Source organism: Macrobrachium nipponense, chromosome 27 (assembly GCF_015104395.2).
Source record: "Macrobrachium nipponense isolate FS-2020 chromosome 27, ASM1510439v2, whole genome shotgun sequence".
Lineage (NCBI taxonomy): Eukaryota > Metazoa > Arthropoda > Malacostraca > Decapoda > Palaemonidae > Macrobrachium > Macrobrachium nipponense.
The window spans coordinates 24,024,926-24,051,388 of NC_087216.1; the positions used below are offsets into that span (position 1 = coordinate 24,024,926).

At 36.0% G+C, this 26,463-nt stretch overlaps 1 protein-coding gene across 1 annotated transcript; it reads left to right on the plus strand.

The window, feature by feature from the left end:
- Nucleotides 1–7,609: 7,609 nt before the first annotated feature.
- Nucleotides 7,610–19,354, plus strand: LOC135200927 (serine/threonine-protein phosphatase PP1-beta catalytic subunit). The gene is made up of 7 exons (XM_064229701.1): nucleotides 7,610–7,816; nucleotides 13,730–13,861; nucleotides 14,614–14,844; nucleotides 15,411–15,587; nucleotides 16,088–16,239; nucleotides 16,796–16,930; nucleotides 18,793–19,354. The coding sequence occupies exons 1-7, from the start codon at nucleotides 7,765–7,767 to the stop codon at nucleotides 18,892–18,894; spliced, it is 981 nt and encodes a 326-aa protein (XP_064085771.1). The 5' UTR covers nucleotides 7,610–7,764; the 3' UTR covers nucleotides 18,895–19,354.
- Nucleotides 19,355–26,463: the final 7,109 nt, after the last annotated feature.

A 26,463-nucleotide genomic window follows, 5' to 3' on the forward strand; every position in this document is an offset into this window, starting at 1 on the left:
CCAAAGCCCACCCGACCAGATTAGAGCAAAGCTAAGGCCAAGATTTATTTTACAAGTGGGGGCTGATATTGGGTAGCTATTCTTAGAAGGGAATGAATAAAAATCTTTCAAAATATTTGTTGGTTAATCTACCAGTGGGCCTGATGGACGTATCCTAATGGCTACCTACCTTAGTACTAAGGTAAAGTAGGTAGCTTTCAGAAACATAGATATTCTATACCAGGCTACAGTCAACCTTTAATTTAAAAACATTAATTGATATTACTCTCTTGGGTCTTATTAGAAAGAAATGAATGAAAATTGTTTGAAATACCTACTAGTACCTATTTGTTAATCTACCGGTAGGCCTAAAGGACGTATCCTAGTGGTACCCACCTAGCTAGCTTTCAGAAACAAAATACACCAGGCTACCTACAGTCGACTTTTAATTTAAAAACATCAATTAATATTATTCTCACTGCTCTTATTAGCTAGAAAGGAATACTAAATAAAAGTAGTAGCCTAGTTCAAAATATTTGCTTATCTACCTGTAGGCCTAATGGACGTATACTACTAATAGTACCCAGCTAGCTTTCAGAAACAAAATAGGTATAGGCTATAGTATAGGTAGGTAGTAGCCTAAGGTATACCTAGCAACCAGACTACAGTCGACCTTTAGGTACCTAATTTAAAAGCATCAATTGGCATTACTCTCAGGCTACAGTCGACCTTTAATTTAAAGGCATTAATTTATATATTACTCTCGTGGGTCTTATTAGAAAGGATGAATGAAAATTGTTCAAAATACTACCTAGTTCTAGTACCCCTATTATTAATCTACCGGTAGCCCTAATGGACGTATCCTAAGTAGCTAGGTACCTTTCAGAACCAAAATGTAAGGTACCAGGCTACAGTCGACTTTTAATTTAAAAGCATTAACTGGCATTACTCTCATGAATCTTATTAGAGAAGAATGAACGAAAATCGTCCCATCCACGAGTCAAATTCAGCCGCTGCCACCTGCGGACGGAATCATCGTCCCATGTATAGGCCTAGGTGATCAACTCACCTAAATCATCCATCGTAATAACAAGCGTCGATCCAGCTTTCGCAGGAAAATAATCCACAAAGATCCGATAAACACACAAATAAATTAATCAATCACTGCTTCCGAAAACAGCGCAACGCCGCTCGGACGTTTAGGTAGGTTTTGTATCTTATCAAACTTCGCCGTTCACTTGACACTTCAGGTTTATCTCGACTTCCAAATATGGCGGACATCTGGCACGGAGCCAAGAGAGATAAGACCAGGGTGGTTTTTTAAATCTCTTTCATACGTTATTTCTTTCTGTCCAATAAGTCGGGAATTTAATATGCAACGCAAATTCGCGGATATAACAACGCTGGACGCCCTCCGTTCGGTTTTAGCGGGGTATCGTCGCAAACGCTTTTCAGCTTTCTTCTATTGCCATGGCGATGTAAACAAAGTTATTTTCACTAATATTTACGTTCTCAACAGATGTGAAATAATGTCTAAAAGAGTTTGCACGCGAATCATTCTATGAACACATTGAGATTCACCAGGATAGATAAACCGCATCTAGTTTATCTAATGCTTAATAATAGGGAAATTTATAAAGATTCAAAACTTCTGCCGAAAAAGAATAATCTCTTGTGAAATAAATTTATGATATTCTTACTTACGGGAATATGTTTTTATATTTCCAATTTTAGCCATTTATAAATCAAATGACCAGCTAGGCAGTTAAGATAATAAAATGTAGTTAAAACATTACAATTCAGATGAACTGACGAGGGAAAAAGCCCACTGAATTATCTAGCTAGTACGGAAAGACTTGTAAACAGGTGTGTGTGAAAATAACTACTATCTAAATAAACAACAGCGGTAAATTCAGTGTTTGGAGTTTGGTAGCTGTTTAGTAAACTACTGCCTAGTGGATAATATTGATGTCCTCCCGGCGCCCGACGTAAAGTAGGACTCTTGCTAAGCTCCAAGGTCGATCTTAACGCAACCTTAGCTTTGTTATTTACTAAATTTTAACACTTCTCATAAGGTGGGTTATTTACTTTTTTATTCCTATTTTGTTCGTCAACAGTCAGTAGATAAACAGATTGCTATATAAACAGTTAATATTAATACATCTCGTGAGCTAAAAAAGACGAAATTTGCCAGTTTTAATGAATGGTCGCAAAAAATAATCTGCAAAATCTCAAAATTCCTTAATAAGTTTCTTGGGAACAAAAGTCCGATAACGCAGAATAACTAAGCCAGTGCTAAAGAATTATCATACTATGCAGAAAATTTTCCCTCGTAGCAACATTATCTTTTACCTATAGATCATACTGGATAAAAGATACAAATTCTTTTTGCTTAAATGACAAACATTCTTATGGCACCCGTCATACCTGTCAGTAGAGATGAATAACTAGCAAACCAACTGTGTTTTATGAGTAACCTTGGAATGTCAACTAACATAAATAATAGTCAATCAGACAATCGCTGAATTAAACAGATAATTTAACAAAGATTGTATGTTGATAATAAAAGGTAATCTGTGATTCAAAGTTCTCAAGGTAGTAATTTCATTAGGAAAGTCAAAGAGGTATTCTTTCAAGCCTTTCGACTCCTTTATAATAAGAATTTTGATGTGACGCCTGACAGTTTTTTATAGCACAGAACTGCAAGAGAACAATGAGAAAAGAAAGAGGAGAAGTTTTAAGTGTAGGTTCAATATCTTTGCCTTATAAAGGACTGTGCATTGTTGCAAGATGTGATAAGCCTTACAAATCTCTTACAAGCAACAATGGGTCTTGATAAAACCCAGTAGCCAATGGAGAAAGTAAAGAAACACGGCGGTGCCTTATCCTATTCAAAAAGAATTATAGGAATCCAAGGCTTGCTAAGAAAGTGGAAGAAAGCAAGTGATTTAGGAATTACTGATATCCTCCACAGAATATGTGAGTTGAGGTGGTTTGGTGGGGTTTACATGGCTGTAGGATAAAAGGAAATAACACCCTATCGCCCTCAAGTTAGCTGGTGAAACAGTATCCATAGAAAAATATGTTGATGTTACCTTACAGTCAACAGGTAAAAAAATCTGCAATGTTCCATTCAAAAGGCAAAACTGCTTATCAGTTTGAAACTGAATATGCTTCAGATCAGACTAACTGAATTGACTTTAATCAATTTAATAAATGACTGGTTATCTGCCGTTACAATAAATGGAAGCGTTTATTGTAAGAGTTAGATAAAAACAAATGTAGAGCTTTAGTGATTAAGGAGAATGTAATCTGCAATAAAACAAAGCGCTTGCCAGTCTAGTAACAGAGTGAACAGTTCAAGCTATGGGAGGTTTCCAAGACCAGGCAAAAATAATCGAAACGCCCAAATTATTGACAGAAGAAAGGAGATTTTAATATTTTATGACATCGCTCTGAAAGCTCTTGGAATTGCATCCCTTAGATAAGGATATTTCATCGTGCTCATTGTGAGGGACATTATGGCCAACCTCTTTTTGCCACAGAGTACTACCCATTAAATAGAAATAGATAAATAAAGAAAAAAAAAAGTAAATAAGTGGTTCTCTGAAGACTAGCAGCTGTCTTTAATCTGTTAACGTTCTCCCCGGTACACTTGACTAGCCATTTATTTCTGTCAGACATTACCTTATCTTGGCTTCTGGTGATCCTGTTTGATTTGTCACCTTATTTGTCACTACTGACCATTTCAAGGCCTGCGGTGCATAGGTTTTCTTAAATATCTTTTTAAAAATCAACTGTATCTTCTTGAAATTTTGGCCCAACATGTTTTAGACCTTCCGCTAAAGTATGTCAATATAACTAAGTATCTAAAATTATTAATAATGGCACTTTACTCTTGAACATTTCCAATTTTCTTGGCATTTGACTGAGACTTTCGGACACCGTTAGGAAAGACGGCCCGCCCACTTCGTTCTCTCACTGTTAACAAAATATGAATGAAAGTGTACCGTACTACGATTATGACGTATAGTGTTTTACATTTTTTTATTACTTTATGGATTATTGTTTTATGTAACCAAGTTAGCTTATGCAATAAAGTTTATTAGTGTTCCATTATTTTGGGAGATTATTATGACCTCTTGGTTTATTTAGAGTATTTATATACTGGAAAATATACCCGCTGATAATTAGAGGGGCAGTAGTTATAAGCTGTTCAGGTGTGTTTATATTGTCGCCCGCCTTCCACCAGCCCATCCTGAACTCAATGCCATCGAGCAGGTATGGGCACATATGAAGCTATATGTACGTTCATCGTTACGGCATTTCAACAGGGCAGACCTAAAAGCCAGATTGATGGAAGCACGGCTTGCTGTCACTAAACAGGTGTGGGAAGTAGCTGTCCAACGAAGTCAAGCTTTCGAGAACGAATACTGGCTTACTGACAACGTCCGGGATTGCATAGATCCAATCGTTGTCAACGTCGCCAGTGATGACGAGGACGATCTGTTTTTAGACAGTCATGGGGCGCGAGCTGAAATATCCTTATACGTGTGTATATATAGTCCTGTAATTAATAAGTTTTGATATATCTATCCACCAGTTTTTTTATTTTGTATGTCTATGCTGTTTTCATGGTTACTGCAAAAATTTACTTCAAAATCTGTAAAATTTCTGTATATATTGTACATACTTTATTGGATATATATAATAAAATAATGTATATGGTGATCTTACTTTTAAATAACCTATGGTCGGTTTTTTTCCTTCCATATTTATATCTCCAATAATAATCTAAAATTGCCACTACCACACCATTCTCATGGAAATAGATAAGAAAGGTACATGATAAATAAAAACATACAATTGGCTTTATGAAAAGTAATCAGTAATAAATGGTAGTTCGTGTACATTTTAAAACGTAAAAAAACATATGGTTGTACACTATTCCATTCATAAGCCAACGACAAGTGTTCGTATATTTACAGCTAATACTGAGGAAATTGAAAATTTTCTAAGTAAAGTGCCTTAATTATTAATTCAGGGTACTTAATTATATTGCCATATATTAGCGGAAGGTGTGAAACATGTTGTGCCAAATTTTCAGGAAGATACAGTTGATATTTAAAAAGATATTTAAGAAAACCTATGCATCGCAGGGCTTGAAATGGTCAGTAGTAGTATGATCACTTACACTAATGAAGGTCATATGTGCGTATACTTGGTCACTCCTAAAGGCCTTAGTCAAAACAGTTCATTTGCTTGAGCGTCACCAAGATAAAAGTCTCACTAAGATCTTCTTCTTCTTTCTTTGCCTTCAGCTTTTCCCATTTCTAAAAGGAGTCGCTGTTTCTACTAGTCAGCCTTCTCCATCTCCCTCTGTCCTGTACATCTTGTTCTCTAAGATGGAGACGGTAATTTGAGCTCAAGCCATGGATATATCAATGGTTCAAGCTAGGCGTAGAAGCTTGCAACAACACCACTGCATAAAGGCTTCATATGTCATGCAAAAAGTACATATTCCCATCGTTCCAAGAATGCTCAAGACCAGCCCAAAAGTATCCTTTTCAGGGCGTGGGGCCAATTCCTGTTGGACGACAGCGATTCCATGCCTTAAATGAACAGTTTGAAGGGTTATATTGCATATAGGGATCATGAACAGACATCCATTACTGGGAAAAAGTTTGCAATAAGTGGATACTTTCCTTAGGCAGAGTGAAGCTGCATTGTAATTTTCACACGCTTTGCACCCTTAGTCGAATATTACAGGAGAATTTCTGAAAACGTAATCATATGATAATACTGCCCTTAGAAGAAGACTCGGGAGATTTGACAAAGTCCCATCAGAGGACCTGCAATATCCCAGTGTATACTCTTCTATGAAATAAGTAAGCTCCATTTTAAAGAGCCTAATGCATTTCAATTATATTCCTGTGGCAGTTTGCCAAAATTTCATTACCCAGTGCGTCCAGAGCTTTTTAGCTTTGTTTCGCCAGAAATTACTTATTTGAAATAATAATAATAATAATAATAATATAATAATAATTAATAATCATCATCATCGTCATCATCATCATCATCATCATCATCATCATAACAACAACAACAACAATAATAATAATAATAATAATTAATAATAATAATAATAATAATAATAATAATAATAATAATAATAATAATAATAACAACTGAGCAATCCATCTGCAGAATATTCATTCTAACATGAAACATAAGTTCCATATCTCGGATAGGACAAATTCGTACAGACTTGGTTAAATTTCTGTTTCACCTTTGACCTTCCAGCATGGCCATCATTAGTGAATCATGCACATCAAGTATGACGTCTGTGTATGAATCATGCACAAGTGTTGATTAATCACGATTCATACGTGACCTCTTTGTCTGACCTTGTCCTTTCTGTGCACTGGCATCGCTAATGTATTATGACTAGCAAATATAAAGTTTATATCTCGTACAGTTCAAATGTTAAGGGCAAGGTTAAGTTCCTATGTGACCTTGAAGAATAATTTCGACCTTAGCCTTTAAAATCTTCATTTGGATGTATTACTATAGCATATATGAAGCCTTAATATAAACACCTACCCCTACTTCCTTTCTGTCACCAAATAAATGCGTAAGTTTTGTTTAGAGAAATGTAGGTACCAATAAACATTTCTTAGGGGCCTGGTATGGGCGAGACGCGACTTTTAAATTATTTTCGTAACCCGAAACCATTTTCATTCATCAACCAACCATCTGTTTTGATTATTTAACATTACATATATAATCTGCCTGATGGTCGTAAAAAGCTCGAAACAAAACTAAAGTACAATTAATTCTTACTCTCTTCTGTGATATGAAATACTTCAGTACTGATGCATTTGCAGCATGAACTTGAAAAACTGTTTCATGCTCTTCAGTACCCAAGAATGCGACTTGGCCCATATGCCTATTTTTCATGCATGGCGGGGAAATGTGAAAAAGAAATGCGCCAATTCATAATTTAGGTATGTGAAACTGCTTTAGATGACCGAGAGTTCGTCATAGGCAGTTCCCTCTTAATGCATAATTTATAGATAAATGTATGAATGTCAAGTTTTCTGTGATTTGTGGTCATCGCAGTTGATATCGGAACATTTTCATCATTCTGCCAAAGTCAGGAGAATAACCTCATTGTTTACATTATCAGCTGTTAAATAATAAACGCTACAAAGGTTCGAAGACTCTTGCCTGTTCGTACGATTCTTTAACCAGCTAAAGACTACAAAAATATATTGTGCTTTAAATAAATTAAGACCCACAAAAAGACCCGCTCCAAACGTTAAAGTGTACGATATCTTCTGCTCTTTTTCAAATGTGAAATACTGTACAAGAACTTCCATCAATATTCAAGCAAAAAATGCCGCTTTACATTAATTATTAATATTTAATCTACTATCACATTTAATTCTTTAAAATAACAATAATTCGTTATAAGTTACATCCTCGGAGCTGTGATATTTATTTCAAGTGATATCTTGATCGAAACTTTTTATAGAAAATATTGACGACATTCTCTTGTCTTTTCATCTATAACACGTCCGTTTCGTATGTCAACCAACATGAGAAACTTCATGCCAAAACGCTCAAATATCCGAATAAATATAATATCAATTATTAATTCATCAGGTTTATATATTATTGGCTGATAATCTTGCGAATTAATTATATTCCGTCCGAGACATAACCAGCAACCATAAACATATGTCATTTTGAAGGGATCCGAACGCGAGAAAACTTTGCAAGATGGCGGATGCAGAACTAGACATTGATAATTTAATTTCTCGACTATTAGAGGGTAAGTCTTGTTTAAATGTAGCTTAACCCTCACGAGGGGAACGTGTGATGCCGTAATTATGGCTGTGCCAAATAAGATTCACGTGTGTTGCGTATATTTTGAATAAAACGAGATTTTGTAGAAGGGTTGGGTTTGATAAGGTCTAGGTCAAGAGGGCTCTTGAGAGACCATTGCTTCATAAAATCTCTCCCGATGTCCGTCTCGCGAATGAACCTCGATTTTTCGCCTCGTTTTCTCGTAGTTTGATGTTGTAATTGTTTGTTTATGTAAATACTAAGTTGTTTAAACAGTTTGGATGGTTTGGGTCAGCTAAAATCGACGAGGTTTCATCGCAGGGGTTTCGAAAATTTAAAACCAATCCTGAGGGGCCTGCCTGGCCCTGCCCAGGTCCTGCTGCCGTAGGGAATCACTTCGACCGACTTATTCTCAATAATTATCATATTTCCTACCAAATTCTTCCCAGAATAATGAATAAATGCCATTAGGAAACAAACCATCCCTAAAAATGGTCTGGCCTACGTAGCCTAAACTGGATTGGAAGACGACCGTAGGTCTAGGTCGTCAGCCGATACCTAGCCCCTAAGTTTACGCCCTCGTAGCTGTACCGAGCTTTAGGACACATCAGTATCTTGCCAAAAAATCATTTGCCTCTTAAAATTAGGATATTTCTACAGAAGTAATCCACGGTGGCCTAGACTATGGCAATTGAGGGTTTCCTATGTTATTTTACTTACTGAATAAGAATTTAAAGTAATATTTGTACGGATGACTGTAATTAACCCCCAGGGGCCAGTACGAAACACGGAGAAATACATTGGACGCTCCAATCCCTAGTAGATGTATCCGCGGTTACGTTCCTTGCAGTTCGTAGGGAACTAGCCTACTATTCTTTAGAATTACCCTGCAAGAAACGTAACCGCCAATACGACATCCACTAGGGATTGGGGCGTCCAATGTATTTCGCCGTGTTTAGTACTGGCCCCGGGGGGTTAATTACAGTCGTCCGAATAAATATTACTTTAAATTCTTGTTCAGTAAGTAAAACTGCATTGAAAAACCGCAACTGCCATAGTCTGGGCCGCCGCGGATAGGTACCCTAGATCTACCAAAAATAGTATCCTAGGTATATGCTTCCTGTGTGTTTCCCGGGTTAAGCATTGCTGAGACATAGGGTAAACAACCGCATGGCCTGGATCAACTCACCGACGATCACGGCATGCTACCCTCCGAAAAAGTACTTAGGGTAAAAAACCGCTTGGTACAGGGGTGGACCATGTACGATCAATGTGTACAACCCCAAGAAAAGTACATTATAACGCGCCCTGACACCGGAGTAGAGGTCTTTAGCTCCGTTTCTCACCAACAACAAGTCGTGTCTGATGCCCATCTCCGATGTCAGGACGTGTTATAATGTACTTTTTTTGGGGTTGTACACATTGATCGTACATGGTTCACCCCTGTACCATGCGGTTTTTTACCCTATAGTGCGTCCTGACACCGGAGATGGGCATCAGTCGCGACTTGTTGTTGGTGAGAGACGGAGCTAAAGACCACTACTCTCCTTTCAAAGTAAGTATTTTCTCCAAAGTCAGAAATTAAGGTCAAATTTAAAGCATTAAACTGAGGGTAGTGAAAAGGGTGTCCAACGCAGTGCAAATCTCACCAAAACGCTTTCAAAATTTTTACTTACACTTAAATATCTCAGAAGATTGACGCCATCTAGCTAGATGTTTGTCGAGTCGCTTGTGTCAACAAACTTCCCATTTCCTGTGATAAATCCGCACACCACTTGTACCCATAGATGCTGGGGCACTTTCATCACAACAATCGGAACACGGTCCCTATCCACGACGTTTTTAAGGAAACTACTGTTTTGGTAGAAGAAGACTACGAAGCGTGCACTAGATGATTATTTGAATAAATAGTAAAACATCCATATTTTACATATTTATGATGATTAATTTGAAAATATTCGTTATTGAAAAAGTAACTCTATTCTGACTCAAATTTAAGTAATTATTTTTCGGAATTAGAACGTTCTTTTAAGTCCTGTATTATGACGTCACGACATCTTGACTTTCATACCTATTGTAGATGAATTGCTATACTCGACTTTTTTGCAGAACAGTTTACCAGTTATTCATGCAGATTGTTATCAGCTATTCATGTAATTGTTATAATCGTAATGCGCATACTATATATCTTTATTATTTACTTTTGGATATATGAAGATGTTTTACTGACAGATTACCGCCGTACTGTGACGCAATCGCTTTCGGTCCCTGGGCCTCTGTCTGTTTTCGCACCATAAGAAATTAATGGGGCCAAATTTGCAGTGACCAGAAAGTCGTTAAAAGATGAAAGTTAGCATTGAGGGGCATATGTTTTGATTGAGAAAAATACAAATTTATACTATAGCTAGCTTGTAAAAAATACTTGATTACAAAAAACTTGATTGACAACTAAGCAGCATACCTACTATGGGTTTCAGAGACAGTGCAAGCACGTTTTTTGGCAATATTTCTATAAGGAACACTCGTATCAGAACGAGATTTTGCTATAGTGCATTACACCCAGTGCCGTAATTTTTAAGGGTATCGTGAATCACTAATCGTAAAGAATAACGACACTTGTCCTTGTACCAAGAGACAAAAACTCCATTATCCAGAAATGGATACGAACATGCGTAAAAAGCTCCACCTACCCTCTCCCCCCCCCTCCACCGCCACCCCTGTCCTTCCTTCCTTCGCCTTCCTTTCTCTCTCTCTCTCTCTCTCTCTCTGTTGCCAATTGGTAATGTGGCAACTATGGTTTTGCCATTCTTAGCATGCAAACATTAAAGGTTACATTTATTTCTGGCATACAGTTAATTAAAAAAATCAAAATACTAATATAGACATATATCAATGAAAAGTGTCAGCAAAAGAAAAAAAAAATAAATAATCCACGTCTCCGTAGTCTGTTCCTCTTATGGTTTTCCGCAGCCAGATGTACGACAAGGTTAGAAACATTGGATTGTATCTACTTTAGAAATATCTGTAATTTTTTGGGGTAATTTGGTTGCAAAAAAGTGGTAATAGACCTGAATTAAATAAACTTTTTGAAGTAACAAAGTAAATTTGAACTAAATAATGAGTAAAGTAAACAATTAAGGGAATAAAACTTTGCAGTGTCGTCGTCTGCTGCTTGTAACTGTGTATGTGGAGTGCGCGCTTAGGAACCAGGAACAGCAACGTGGTTCAAGTGCAATGTGGAGTGAATTAAGACCAAAATGTGTATAATAACAATCAAATAAGCACTGTGGGGTTTCAGTTGTGATGGCAGTAAGGATAAAACCACTGATTACAAGGTAAAAATGAATTCAGTTCAAACCATGACCCCGGGAATAACAAATTTCATACTTTCACTAATGTAGGCAACAAAATATTGTTTTATTGTGCTGATTACAACTGCAATCTTGAGTAAGATCAATAAACGTTACATATATACGCTAACATTGTTCAAATGATTGCTGGGAAGGCTGGGAAAGATGGTGTCCACCTGTGACCAGACCCGTCCAGCCACACGATAGCCGCCATATTGGATTTCAAAACTGCCTTGAAAACATATTTTACGAAGAGCGTCACATGCTTATTTTAGTTCGTATGGGGCTTTCATATATCACATTATGTTGACAAAACTTCAATCTTTTGAATGGTATGCTTAGAGTTGTAATTGTATTCTTGTTTCACCAACTAAATGTCGAATGAATAAGACCCGTCCAGCGTGATGATGGTGGATCGTCCGTGATTGTTTACCCTAGCCCAAAGTTATTTCGTCCCAATCTCACGAAAAGCTGTAGGTCTCATTGCTGAATAATCACTGGTTCCATGCAACGTAAAAACACCATACAAACAAACAACCATCCCAACCTCAACTTCGCCTGGGTCTGGCTGTCTTGGGGGTAAAATACCGAATGGCCGGCCTCTACCGTAGGGTGACTACCTTCCCGAAAAAGTACTTTAACATGTCCTGTAACCCAGGATAGGCATTAGTCAAGAGCTGGCGTCCGTTGAAGCAATTTTTGGTATATCTAGGGTACTTATCTGTGGCGGCCTAGACTATGGCAGTTGCGGTTTTTCTATGCAGTCTTACCTACTGAACAAGAATTTTAAGTAATATTTATTCGGACGACTGTAATTAACCTCCAGGGTCCAGTACTAAACACGGCGAAATACATTGGACGCCCCAATCCCTAGTGGATGTCGTATCAGCGGTTACATTCCTTGAGGTCCGTGCGGAGTGCTTCTGTAGAAATACTCAATTTTTTTGGGAAGGTGGTCATGCTATGGTAGAGACCAGCCATTCTGTATTCTTACTCTAGTCAAGGTTATTTCATCCCATCTTCAACTTTGCCAGGGTCTTGCTGTCTTAATGCATCTGGGTTTTTTTTTTCACCTGGGAATCTCACCCATACACTGGTTAGGTGCTTCATAGGTGATATTCTTAGCCTATTTTTAGTATTGTTATATTCAGAAGATGGACCCGATTAATTGGAACAATCTCACAGGGGATGTTGACTTAAAATTCAAGCTTCCATATGATTGACTGATTATGTAGTATGATTGATTTTAACATAACATCACCCCAGGATGCACCGCTGCTTCCGTAGCTTGATAAGATCATTTATTTCCACATTGGTGACTTCTCAAAGCTGTGAAATGCCACCCACAACACTTCTAAATGCCATCCCTTTTCTGGATAACCTACTCGAATGATAAGGATGAAACACTGCTTGAACAAGATGTATCCTATCCACTAGGTTAGGATATATCCCCCTTGGCTCTCAGTCTACATAGTCTCATTCTTCCCTAAACTGAGTGTTTCCCTCACAATTCGTTCCCTCCTGGCATTCAGCTTAGCTGGTCCACTGGTATGGCAGGTAGCTTCTTGGCATGCCGCTCAGATGTCGCGAGTTCCTGCCTCCCCCCACCACAACGAAAGATCTCTGTACGTACTATGATCAGTTACCTACCGCTGCAATGTGGTGTCTGAGGTGGGAAGTCGAATCCAACTTGTTTTGGATGCATGCATTTCAAGTCATTGGCCCTGTGGGCTTGTTCCATGTGAATACTATGTTTCATATGCTGAAATATTATTTAATTGATAATAACAATAGTGATGAAACCCCCCCCCGGAACAAACCTGTCAATTATAAGCAAACTTTAATGTGTATTTTTAGACTTGACAAGTTCAGAAAATGAACTATGAAATTTGCCAAACACATCAGTATCAAATCTTATATAGATTATAAAAGAAAATCAATACGTCACAGCATACTTTGGGGGAAGCTAGGTCGGACTCTGCCCACCTTCTTCCCCATTGGCTATCTCCCGTTGTCACCAAAACCTTATACTACTATTGATAACCGGATTCTAGCATGACACTAGAGAAATCCCCTTACGTTAAGACCTCACGTTTGTTAGTTATGAAAAATACAAATTGATGTAAAATTTGTCATTTTTGGTCGTATTTGATATTGAGACTGAATAAAATTTGAAGAAATGGACCAGAAGGGAAGTTCTGAATTGCCTCCTGCTATTTAGATGGAATGGCCTTGCTAGAATTTAGTAGCAGACACAGGATTCATGGAAAGAAGCCTACTGAATGTAATGTGTGGCTTGTCATATGAGAAGTTCCAGTAATATAACCAGGCAAACATTAGTACTGTACTGTAATATGTGCTCCCATTGACAGCCATTGATAGTTCACTAGTATATGTTGACTGTTGTAGCAACTTTGTCATTACTCTATCAGTTCAGTGTAATATCTTTGATTCTTTGTATTACTCATACATACATGTGTTAATATTTTTATTTTGTGCTATACACATCCTAAAAGGAGAAATATTTAATTTTTATTCTCTCTCAACAGTTCGAGGATGCCGTCCAGGGAAAACTGTACAAATGACAGAGGCTGAAGTTCGAGGTCTCTGTTTAAAGTCCAGGGAAATTTTTCTACAGCAGCCAATATTACTGGAGTTGGAAGCTCCACTTAAAATATGTGGTAAGCATAAAGAATTTGTGTAGATTTAGCTTACACACTGTGTAAAAAATGTTGTGCACTGTGTGGAGAAAATTATGAAGTGGAATAATATAGAGGTATTGATATTTTAAAATCTGTGGCACTGTCAAGTGTCAGATTCATCAGGAGGTAGCATAACCTTTGCATGTACTGTTGTTTAGATTTTATCAGATTAGGGACTTGCCCCTTAGGCAGCAGTGCAGTCAGTGCACCTCGCGCAGTTGACTGTAATCATTACTCAAGATTCTTTGCTGTGTCCCTATGGTCCCTAGCTGTAACCCTTTTCATTCCCTTTACTGTTCATATTCTTTTTTTCTTTTCCTTACTTTCCACCCTCTTCTATCTGTTCTTTTCTAATGCAAGTGTGAGGTTATCCTCCTGTTGCACCCTTATAACCATTTATCCTCAATTTCCCTTTCAGTGCTGAATAGTCTCAAAGGTCTCAGCTTTTTTTTCTCTTTTACCTAAATTCTATATTCCATTCTGTTCCATTGTGTTTCATTAAGAACGAAATCCTTGGAAACAATTCTCATAACATCATGATAACTTTTTCATACTTTTTTTCTGTGACCCACCTTTGTATAGCATTTAGTTGTTAAATAGTTTAGTGAGGTTGTATTTCATATTCCAGAAATTTGAAGGTATTATGAAGTAATTAGTTTAGTGAGGTTGTATTTGATATTCCAGAAATTAATAGGTATTATGAAGTGATACTAATGTTTTTGCGCTTTCAGGTGATATTCATGGCCAGTACACAGACTTGTTGCGTCTTTTTGAGTACGGTGGCTTTCCTCCTGAGTCCAACTACCTCTTTCTGGGAGACTATGTTGATCGTGGTAAACAGTCGTTAGAGACTATATGCCTCTTATTAGCATATAAGATCAAATATCCAGAGAATTTTTTCTTATTGCGCGGTAATCACGAGTGTGCGTCGATCAACAGAATCTATGGCTTTTATGATGAATGTGAGTATGGGATGTTTTTTAATTTTCTTGATAAGTTCCCTAAATTTTTTTTAATGTGGTGCACTGTAGATAGTACTGATGGTTCTGAGTAACATTCCTTTCACCCTTTTTACTTTTCATCTTTTTCATTTGGTCTCTTCCCACGTAGCTGTCAGGTTTCTATTACTTTTCATAGGTACAATTTTCAACTCTCTCTAAAGAATGCATCCAATGCTGTAGCCCTGCGATGTTTGGAAGAATGATTAGCTTTTAATAACCTACTTATAACTTAAATTTGAGAATCCAATCAAAATTGTTGTTCAGTTTGAAAATCTGAAGAATCAGATTTTTGTTTATTTATAAGTATACATATAATTTGCATAGGAAAATTAATTCATAAATAAGTTCAGTCTGCTTTGCATTGGAAAATTAATTCTAGTGCGTTTATTTAACTCATGTTGCTTAAAGTGCATTGGAAAGTCAATGAAGCTTAGTTTCATGCAGTTAGTTTCATTGCAAGAAAAAAATAAGTTAAATGAAGTTGTAAGTTTGTACTCATTGACACTGATATGTCGCGCAAATTTCAGGTCGTAGGAGATATGGTACAAAACTCTGGAAAACCTTCACAGACTGTTTCAATTGCTTACCCATCGCTGCCATCATTGATGAAAAAATATTTTGCTGCCACGGTGGTTTGAGTCCAGACCTGCAGAGCATGGAACAGATTCGTCGAATCATGAGACCAACAGATGTTCCAGATACAGGTGGGGTGCTTTTATATTCATGTTTTTTGGAGTTTTAAGTAGACCCTAGACATTGGTAGTGAGATGAAATACTAATGCTATTCAATTTCCCCATAGGAGAGTAATGTCATCTTTGCAACTCAAGCAGTGCACTGTAGGCATTACTTAAGGTTCTCTCCAGAATCTCTCCAGCCCATGGCTGCAACCCCTCTTATTCCTTTTACTGTTCACATTATCTCTCTTTCATCTTACTCTCACCTTCTCTTAACGATTGTTTCATAGTGCAACTGCAAGGTTTTCATCCTATTACACCTTGAATACCTTTTAACCCTGTTTCCCTTTCAGTGCTGAGTGACATCATAGGCCCCAACGTTTGGCCTTCGTCCTGAATTTTATATTCCAAGCCATTCCAATATTGTTAATTAGGATTATAATTAAGTTGTGATTCAATGTATGGAGTTCACAAAATTATTGGTATGTGTTATCAGTTATTTATTTTTTTTTTTTTTACAAAATTTCAGGTCTTCTCTGTGACCTCCTATGGTCAGATCCAGATAAAGAAGTCTCAGGTTGGGGTGAAAACGACAGAGGGGTTTCTTTTATCTTTGGTGCCGATGTCGTCAGTAAATTCCTGAATCGTCATGACCTGGATTTGATATGCAGAGCACATCAGGTAATTTTGTATGGCAAACTTCCTTGGAATTAAAGTGCTGTTTTTAGAGAAATAAAAGTTTGCGTAAAGTGTCCATTGAGTTTCTGAATTGTGAAGCTCAGTTTAACACTAGAGCAGATGCTACACAGTATGCAAAAGTACTACTAAAGATGTAATAACCTTCTCTAACTGTGAAAGTCAGCTGACAAAAAGGTTAAAATTTGTTTGAATAAACACAAATGGTTTTTTAAAAATTATTTATAATACCTTGCCAAGTAGTTGTGTTTTGTTCCAAAGGGAATCCATCCAAAATGTTTTGATCATCATAATTCACTAATGAAACCTAATTGTGATTCATGAGAAAATGAGGATAATGTGGTATATTCTAGAAGTCTCACATTTTTCCCCTAAGTAATTTTTTTAGTAGTCAACCTATAGAAGTGCCATAAGTGCTCTCTAGTTTTATTGGTTAAAACAAGTTATTTGTTATGAAAAATTGTAGTCTTTCTTTTGTTTGCACATCAAAATTATTGAATTTACCAGGAAGTGTACCAACAAAGGTCTTGATTATTTTCAGGTTGTAGAGGATGGATATGAGTTCTTCGCCAAACGTCAGTTGGTAACATTATTTTCTGCCCCTAATTACTGTGGTGAATTTGATAATGCAGGGGGCATGATGTCGGTAGATGAAACATTACTCTGTTCTTTTCAGGTAGGTATTATTATTATGTTACTTAGTGTCAGTCTGCTTAAATAGGTGGCCTTTATGAGAGGATACAGTTACAATTATTAAGTAGTTTAACCAAACCACAGAGATTATTTATTTAGATCTCCCAGAGCTGGCCAAGAGGATGCAGTAAAAGTGTTTAAGGAACACTGTTGATTGTATCTGTCGAGTTATGTTTTGTGACTAGTAGAGGCTGCTTTAAGAATCTTTATGAATTTAGCAAATTATTGTTGTTAATGGATAGCTTATTTCCGGGCTTTTAAGTCTTTTTTTTGAAGGGTGTAGTGGTTTATGAAAAGTGAAGATTGGGACAACATATAATTAAAGATGTTATCCATCTATATGGAAAGAGATTAAATGCATCTTTGCTTAAAGAAGTCCTTTATTCCTCACACTGTTGGACTGTGGAACAGCCACTCAGAGGATGTCGTACAGTTGGAACTTAGAAGTTCAAACCAAGATGCAATGTTTTACTTACCCTAATTCAATTCAAATTATATTTTAATATGTTACTTCCATTTTTTGAATTTATTTACTAGTTAATTTATCCATTTCTAACAATTGATCTCTTTCTGTGTTTCTCATTACCTTCTCTTACATCTTTCGAATGAAGACCATAAATTTGGAAGCTTGAATTTCAAGTCCATGGCCCCTGTGGGCTTGTTCCTTATGAATAGGATTCATCTTCTAAATAATCATATAATAATAATAATAATAAAAACCAATATCTGTTATTACTGCATAAAACATGATTTAATCTGTCCTCTGCCTAGGAGGAAGCTAAATACAGTTTCAAATACATAACTGTATTAGAAGTTAAAGCAAAAGGTGAGTGGTTGTTGAAGAATTGAAGTAGTCAGCTCTCGTGGGACAGACTCAACATTGCATGTCTGTATGAACAGAGCAAATACAAGAATTATTATAAATAACAAAGAGAAATATGTAATTGAATTGTTCCAGAATGCCTTAATTAGACATTCACTTTTTTGTGAGGTTCTTGAAATTACTTGAACTTGAAATCCTATATTTATAACACTATTCCAAACTGGACAGATAAAAAAAAATCCTTAATTATCCAATTCAAGTAGTTTTTCTCACTGAATTTAAGGTTGATGATAGAGTTTTATTTGTATGACTTTGTAGTAGAGGCAGTCGCTGGGTTGTGTTATGGGTTCCATTCCCAGGGTATGATATAAGCCGAAAAATGGTGTAACCTGAGACATCATTGAAAATCATAAGAAAACCTTACCTTTAATCTTTGGAATGTCTCAAAAATGATGTAACCTGCATTTTGATTGAGCTTTTCATCAAAAACCTCCAAATTTTTACCATTCTGCCATTTTATAGCCATATTGAAGTTCCAGTCTTCTGTCAGACTGGCGACACAAACCTGGAACATGCACTGTAACCCAGAAAATGATTTTTGACGAATATAATTCAAGAACAACGTAACCTTGGAATAACGTAAGCCAAATCCAACGTAACCCGGGGACTACCTGTACGAATAAATTGTAGGATGAGATCTTGGCTGGTTACCAGTCTTTTAAGGACTTTTATCCATGTGGTTGTTGTCCATTGCGTAGTGATTGTGGGAAGAGGGTGTAAGTTTTGCTGTTTACTGAGCATGAAATTATTAATTTGGGATCTCTGTGTCATTATTATCTTGCACTATTTATGCACTTTCATAGGAATTTTGAGTCATAATTCTTGGTGTAATAGAGGTATTGGTCATCCTTAAGTATAGTAGTACTTTGTTGACTTAAGTTAAATTAAGATAATTATTATAGTCTTTCATTGAAGGTCTTAATGGTCTATTCCATTTTAATGGCCTTTGCTATTTTTTGCAGATTTTAAAGCCCTCTGAGAAGAAAGCTAAATACCAATATAGTGGCTTGAGTCAAAACCGCTCTAAACTTCCAAACCAGCAGCGGCCGATGCCCAAGAAGTAAGTCCTTTAAGAGATTTGTCCGTAGAACAATAACATTTGGAGAGGAAAAGAGTTTGTCTGAAGCCGAAGGAAAACTGAAGCATCTCTCTGTGCCTAGAATTATTATTGATCTGTTTCCAATAGGATTGATGGTAGGAAGGAGGTCTGTTGTTGTTGTTCTTATCTTTGACAGAAATGAGAAACAACTGGGGTAGAATTGCCCTGTATTTAGATTCATTTTGTTTCTAGGGTTAAAACAAAATTACTGGGCATCATTAAGCTTAGACATTTAGACATCATTGAATATTCATTTGCACTTGATATTCTCATGTTTACCTTATGCATTTATGTTTTGATTCTTGAGCACATTATCAATTTTTAATAGATCCACATGTTTTATTTTCATGTTTTCTCTTCATTTTCTATCATTTTCTTTGTAATGTTTTTAACAAATAAAGTATTTCTCAAAAAAGTACATATGAAATCATGTTTTATTTTCATGTTTTCTCTTCATTTTCTATCATTTTCTTTGTAATGTTTTTAACAAATAAAGTATTTCTCAAAAAAGTACATATGAAATCATTTGAGATCACTTAGATTGCTGTTTTTGTATTTGTAAATACAGTATATTTTATTTTTCCCAAAGTATTATTTTACAGGTAGTAATATTCTCAGTTGATTGTCAACTCCAAACTTTTAAGAGAGGCTCTTGAGCAAATTCTGTACGCACATGCGCACACATACACACCCAGACCCTCACCCACACCCACACTAACACTAACACTCACTGTATGCATGGTGCATCTATCTGGTATGTGCTAAGGTATTTGTACAGATATCAGATATACGTGCATATTGAAGTCGTCCAGGTTCACCAGACAAGTGAAAATTTATGCTGGATCCACAATGGAATTAATGATTATTTGCTTTAATGTAATATACAATCTTTTATTTATGTATACTTATTTATTTGTACCCATGTGCTTGCATACAAACATTTAGATACATCCACACAAACATTTTACAATGCATATTTTATATGCACATTTTATTTGCATCTACATTTTATGTATATGTGCGCAGTTAATAGGTAATATATATCTGTTTGTGACATACATATAGTATACAGCATATGCATACATCGTATGCATATGGATGTATATGTGTATGTGCATAAGTGTGTATGTATATTCACACATGTAAAAAATCCCAGAATGGTCCTTTTTTATATATCACAGGTGCAGTCTTGTTATGTAAGTTATTTTGGCAGTAGTGAACAGATTTAGTCTTGTAATGGGTCTATACTTCTGATTTTGGTTCGGATAAAATTTTCCATTCTTGAAGACTGACTTGAGGTTAGATTCTTGCATTTTTGTAGTTAATTTGATTACTTTTAAGTTGATTATTTAGTTTTGATTGTGAACCAAAATTCTTGTTGAAAATGATTGTTAAATCTGAATCAAGTGTTTTCTGTTGTCATTTATATGATTGTCCCTTATACAATTTAAAAAATTCATTGTTGTTCTAATAACATTATATATATGTCATGGAAAGTTGCAGTTATGATATCTTCTGCCACTTGAATATGTGTATTTTTATTGTTGCAAGGGTCAGGTATTTACGATAAATTTCTTCTTGAGGTTTGCATTTCATTCAAACAGATTAGAACTTTGAGGGAGTAAAGCTTTTATTATTTCTGATCCTTGATTTTCAAAAATAGAGTTGACTTGTGCTTAAACATGGTAGTACAAAAACCATAATTGTACTATTATGATGTCTTGCTATGTTACATGACATTTGTTGTCATTATTATTATTATTTGCACTATGTAGGGATATTAAATAGACTGCAAGAATCTTGAGAACTAGTTAAATCTGCAAATACTGTGACAAGGACTGTACATGTCTATGTGTGTGAATGAATTATATATATTGTAAGTTGAAATGATTTGCGCATTCTCTTGTGTTGGTCGAATGCTGTTTCATGATTTTTTTTTTTTTTTTTTTTTTTTTTTTTTGTGGGGGGCGGGGCACTGCTGGATTCTAGGGACCTGTATATAGTTCTTTGGTTTAGATTCAGAAAAAATTGTGAGATGGCTGAGTATGCCAGTTAATGTACTTAAAAATCTGGCCGACGAAAAACTATGATCTTACATGGCCCAATTTCTCTCTGACTTAGGTACAGTATTTTGAACGCATTTTTTTTTCTATGAAGTACCATAATCTCTTATGGAAATTATTGAAGTTCCCTTCTGTTAACCTGTAATAATTGTCATTTCAAGTTATTGTTTTTCTAGCTGGAGATCCTCAGTTAAATTGAAAACCAGAGTATGCTGTATACTCTTTACAAATCACTCACTAGAAATCTCACTTTTGTTTTCAAGAATTTGAGCCTTAGAGAATGAAATAGGAGTGCCGTCTTCCCTTGTCATCCACTATACAATGTGTAGATGTAGAACTAATGGATTTTGTACAAGTACGTAAAGGATTTTGAGTAGATTGCAGAGTCATGTCATACTATTGTTTTATATCACAAAGTTGTTATCCTTACTGTTTGTGGGCCAAAACATCTGGGAACTGTTGTTAGGAAATAGGTTTTCATTTCTATACGGTATGAGTATGGGACAAATTTCTAAGGATGGTAAACAAATGTGGCCTCTTATTCGACAGGGTAATATGTCAAGCAGATATCTTGATGTGGTCCATGAAGGATGTGAAGTGAGAAATGTCAGTACAGAGTATTTATTGGTTGAAGTGCAATTTGTTACATGAAAGTGCTAGTTATAAGAGATTGGAAAGGTGATTCAGTTACAAGTGACCTTGAAGGATGTTAAGGTAATGTTAAGTCATTTACGACAATTGGTCAGTGCTCTGATTAGACTTTTGGTGAATGCCTCAAACACCACATTCTTATGATAAGGTAATCAATTTGTTTTGATGATAGCTATTGTTTTGTAAAGTATATGCAAGACACAGTAAAGTTTGTGTTGCAATAATCAGTGTTCTTGTTTACTTTGTTTTGACATATTTAGAGGACATTACCATCTCTGGTTGCACATGTTAGGTAATTGGATGTATTGTAGTTACTGCAGTACAGTTATTCACTCATAGGTAAAGCTGGTTAGGTATAAAATCAAAAGAGTTTTATTGCACAAATATTTTTGTTTGCAGGTCACCTTATGAACAGTTTTGAAGTAATGTGCCTAATGTAGTTTATCTATCAGATTATGTCTTTCAATAAAATAAAAGTAGCTCTGTACATGTAAGGATATACAGTATGGTATACATAATGTATTCTAGGTATATATGTGTGACACTTCCAAACATAATTGGACAGTAACAAGAGGAAGTTAGATTCAGGTGTGATTTTGTAATGAACGTACATCTGTATCACTCAAAATTACAAGATAAAGAATTTAGACTGAAGCATTGATTTGATGTAAATTTGGCTGCTGTTACACAGTGAAAGGACTTTGCCAAATTATATTGTCCTAGCAGTGATGCAATGTTAGGCCATCAAGTGGACTTTGAGATATTGTAGTATTTTATTTTCACAAAGACTTCAGAATTTAAAAACAACCAGAATGTCAGAGCTGGAGATGTGTGCTCCCAGTTGTATATGCTCCAGGTGCTCACTGCACTGCAAGAATTGTGGCTTTTGTGTGTCTGATGTGGTGAGAAATTTTCTTTTTCAAGGAAAATGTGCAGAAATGCCAGCATTTCTAACTTTTTAACGTTTTACCTTAAGTAGATTCTTTTGAGGTGTTTCATGAGAATCCTCCCTTAGAAATTATTATTGCTGATGATATTAGATAAGCTATGCCAGGTCATTTTAACCTTCTGTGTTTTTATTTTTATTTTTTTTGTATACTTATTATATGTCAAATAAATATAGATTTGTATGATTGCTAAATAGATTAGCATTTTCTCAAGGGTAATATTTTTGGGAGACATTTACGGTTCCATTTTGTCCACCTGCTCGCAAAACTCGGCAAGTAATTGCTCTTAGGGAAAATGCATAGATATTGCAAGAACGGCTGTATCCATAACCGATTTGGACGTGTTCTAGATGATATTCTGAAGTCCAGGTAAACTGTTGATTGTGATAATGAAAACGAACCTTTTAAACTATTTTGATAGATCAGTGTCAATGTCAGATTGAAAATGACCTACCTATTCAGAATTGACTGAAGAATAATTTTATTTTATTGTTGCCCCCATTCAGTGCATGAGAAGAGAAGATTGTTGAGACTCAAAGTCATAATATCTTGATGGTATGAGATATTACTCCAAGCTCTATTCAGTCCTAAATTAGGGATTGTAGACCATTGCTGATCACTGCAGAGGCATCACTAATAACAATGTTCATTGCTTAGCATTCTGGGCGCGGATTCTCGGAGGGAATGATGTTGTCGTGGTGCTTGTAACGGTCATAAAGCATTGAAGGGATCGTACATATATTTTTTTTTTTTCAAGTGAATTTCAGTTCAGTTAAAATTTCCTACCCAGTCTTTTGTTGGCTGTTTTAGAGTAACGTAAGTGGGCCACTGAAGAAACTCAATAGATGAATGCTACTTTAACGCAGGAGTTTCAGTTCCTTGAAGGCCTTTCAGTGCAATGTGACAGTTATGAGTGCTAGTATTGGAACTTTCGTAGAGAATCTAGTCCTTGGTATTGTTACTACTATTCTATGCATTAGAAGTAAGAAAATCTTTTAGTCAAATCTCATAACACTGTCTGTTGCCTTAATGTGTTAGTAAATGTAAATAGTAAATGTAAATTAGCCTGTGTACAGAAAACTAATTTTCTAAGAAACTTACCCTGCTTTTTAAGGAAAAGAACATCTTAACTCTGAAGGAAAAAAAAGAGAATGAACATGAGCAATCAAGGGTTGTTTAGATTGATGTTATCCTTGAACCACCAGCATTTAATGATTATAGAAGAGCAAAATTTTTGTGTGAACTGAATGCATAAGGTATTGCAGACAAAACTTTTACAGCAGGACTCTTTTTGACAACGTTCACTTGGCTGTAATTTACCAGAGTTTATAAATTGCCAAAATCATGACCCCATAAATACTTTTTTTTTAAACTCAAACCATTTTTGGAGGAATAATTGCAAATATGGCTTGGCTTTTTGTGTCCAATTTTAGGCAACAAACAAGCCTCCTATTTCACTCTTCAATGCCTGGTAGGCATGTGTAAGGTCCCAACCCATCTCTCACCCACCACGCAAGTTCACAAGATAGTTATTTATTATGCATTATTATTGAGCAGGCAGGCTAACTAGATCACCAAGTCAAATGTCTAGACTTATAGAAAAATTAGGTGTTTTTTCATGGTCATCCTACAGTTGCAGCATGTGAAAAATGCTTAAAATCTTTAAAGTTATTAAAAATCTGTACATTATGCAACGAGTCTAAAGATCTAGGTTTGCTTGGACCAGGAAGTGGGAGCCTGGATCTAAGTTGGGATACGTATGTGTGTCGAATTAAAAGCACTGGTAAGACAAGAATGGTGGAATTTCACAAGAGCCTTGTTACGTTTGAGGTGATGTCACAACAATAACCGAAAGACATGCAGATGGTAATGTGTAAGACATGGAAAAACAACAGGAAAACGCGTTTTGTTGATAAAAACCCACAGTTTACGTAACTTGCAGACAAGTAAAGAAAAGTAAAAGGAATAAAAGTATACTGACAATGAAAAGCTATCTCCATTTTGTTTGTTTACATTGTAAATTCTTCATAGACATTTTGTTAATGTTACATGGTAACCAGATGGTTATATGTAAGAAGATATTTTAGTCTGTGTTAAGCAAACAAGGATAATTTTGGTAAGGAATTAAAACACGTGAATAAAAGCATTTAGTAAGAATCAAGTTTATTAAGGGATTCAAGGTATTTTAAATTCTTACTATAGGCTATGCCTGAAAGTTCTGGTTCAAGTACATTTCCTGCTACTAGACTGCTGAATGACCTTGAGGTCTTATACTTGGACTAGCACGTTCCTCAGTTCCATACAGTCGTGCATGTTTTGCTACCAGATATTCTTAAATGATAGCTCTCTCTCTCTCTCTCTCTCTCTCTCTCTCTCTCTCTCTCTCTCTCTCTCTCTCTCTCTCTCTCTCTCTCTCTCTCTCTCTCTCTCTCTCTCAATGCAGAATTTAGAGCAAATATGTATGATATACCTACTGTGATCACATTGTGTAATTTGAGAAAAATGGCAGGTTAGGGGACTAGGAGGAACCTATTATTTCCTTACTTTATTGCAAAATTGCAATGAAAAATGTCTTCCATGAACCTGACCTTCCTGCAGGAGACACTGTTCAATTCTGGATTTTGTACCAAGTGATTATTCTCTACTTTGAAGTAAATGGGAACAGAGTCATCAAACTTTCTCTGTATTGAGTACTGTTGTCTCATAATACACCATTTACACAATAACCACTCAATGCTGTGCATACAAAAATCTGTACAAAGTTACATGTGCTGAATTGCCTATTTAATTATGTAATTAATACCAAAATTGTGGTTTGAAAATAAATCATGTATAATCTAAGAGTTTTCAACTGCCAGTGCAGAAGTTCACAACGTTGCACTGATGGCTTCGTTATGCCATAGGTCCCTAGTGTCGTTTTCAACATGAAGATCGCTAGTACTGTATGGTCTCGGAGCAGGAATGTACTTAGCTTAACCAAGGTTTACATAAGTTGAAAGTCAACAACTAACTTGGCCTTAGAATTTCGACAACCAGCCTGCATTTACTTTAATCAGTTTTTATATAACTCTTGCTATCCTAACCATTAGACATCCTACAGATTGTGTAGCAACGCATTGACAGTATTATTAAGTTAATGGAATGATCAGGTTGCTCGTATACCATCGTCTTAGTGATATGATACTTGGCTGTAAACTTTGACTGTTTCGTAGGTGAGTTTGGAATTACAGGTCAGATTATAAACTTGTATGCTGACAGCCATAAACAGGGGTAATTGAGTACACATATCCAACTGGGTCTCTTCTTGGGATGCAGAAGTAGTAACATTTTTATTAAAGTTATTATATGTTCAGTTAGAGAAAGGTATTTCTAATCCTCTTTAACCTTAGCTGTTGCATTTCCATTCCTCTTTTACCTTTGTTTTTGAGAATCAACAACAGCTGCATCATCATGTGAGCATCCATGTCAAATGGCTCTTGATGGGATTTTTGCCTTATTTATACATCTGTTGCACCAGATATTTACAAGTATAACAGACGGAATGGAATTTTGGGGATCTATCATCTATTAAAATCAGCCCAAAAGAATCCCTTTGCTTTATAAGAGTACTAGACTCAAATGCAATGTAAGTTTACTCGCCATTGAAACAAACCTTTATAATTCAGCCAGCCCCTATGATTGGCCCTGATCCCACTGCAAAATAAAGGTGGCCAACTGAACTTGCTAGCAAGTGAGGAAAGGGACATTTTTTTATCATGGGAGATACTACATAGCATTGATATCTGCTTCACTGACTCTAAGTAGATCAGGTCACTGCTATACTCTTTTGAAAATATACATGTATATATTCACTTTTAAACTTTTCCATATTCA

What these genes read in the sequence shown, in the direction of transcription:
- LOC135200927 (XM_064229701.1), top strand. Translation starts at nt 7,765, where the DNA reads ATGGCGGATGCAGAACTAGACATTGATAATTTAATTTCTCGACTATTA. An exon ending in AACAGATGTTCCAGATACAG is followed by an intron (nt 15,588 to 16,087) that starts GTGGGGTGCTTT and finishes ACAAAATTTCAG; the next exon opens with GTCTTCTCTGTGACCTCCTA. An exon ending in CATTACTCTGTTCTTTTCAG is followed by an intron (nt 16,931 to 18,792) that starts GTAGGTATTATT and finishes TATTTTTTGCAG; the next exon opens with ATTTTAAAGCCCTCTGAGAA.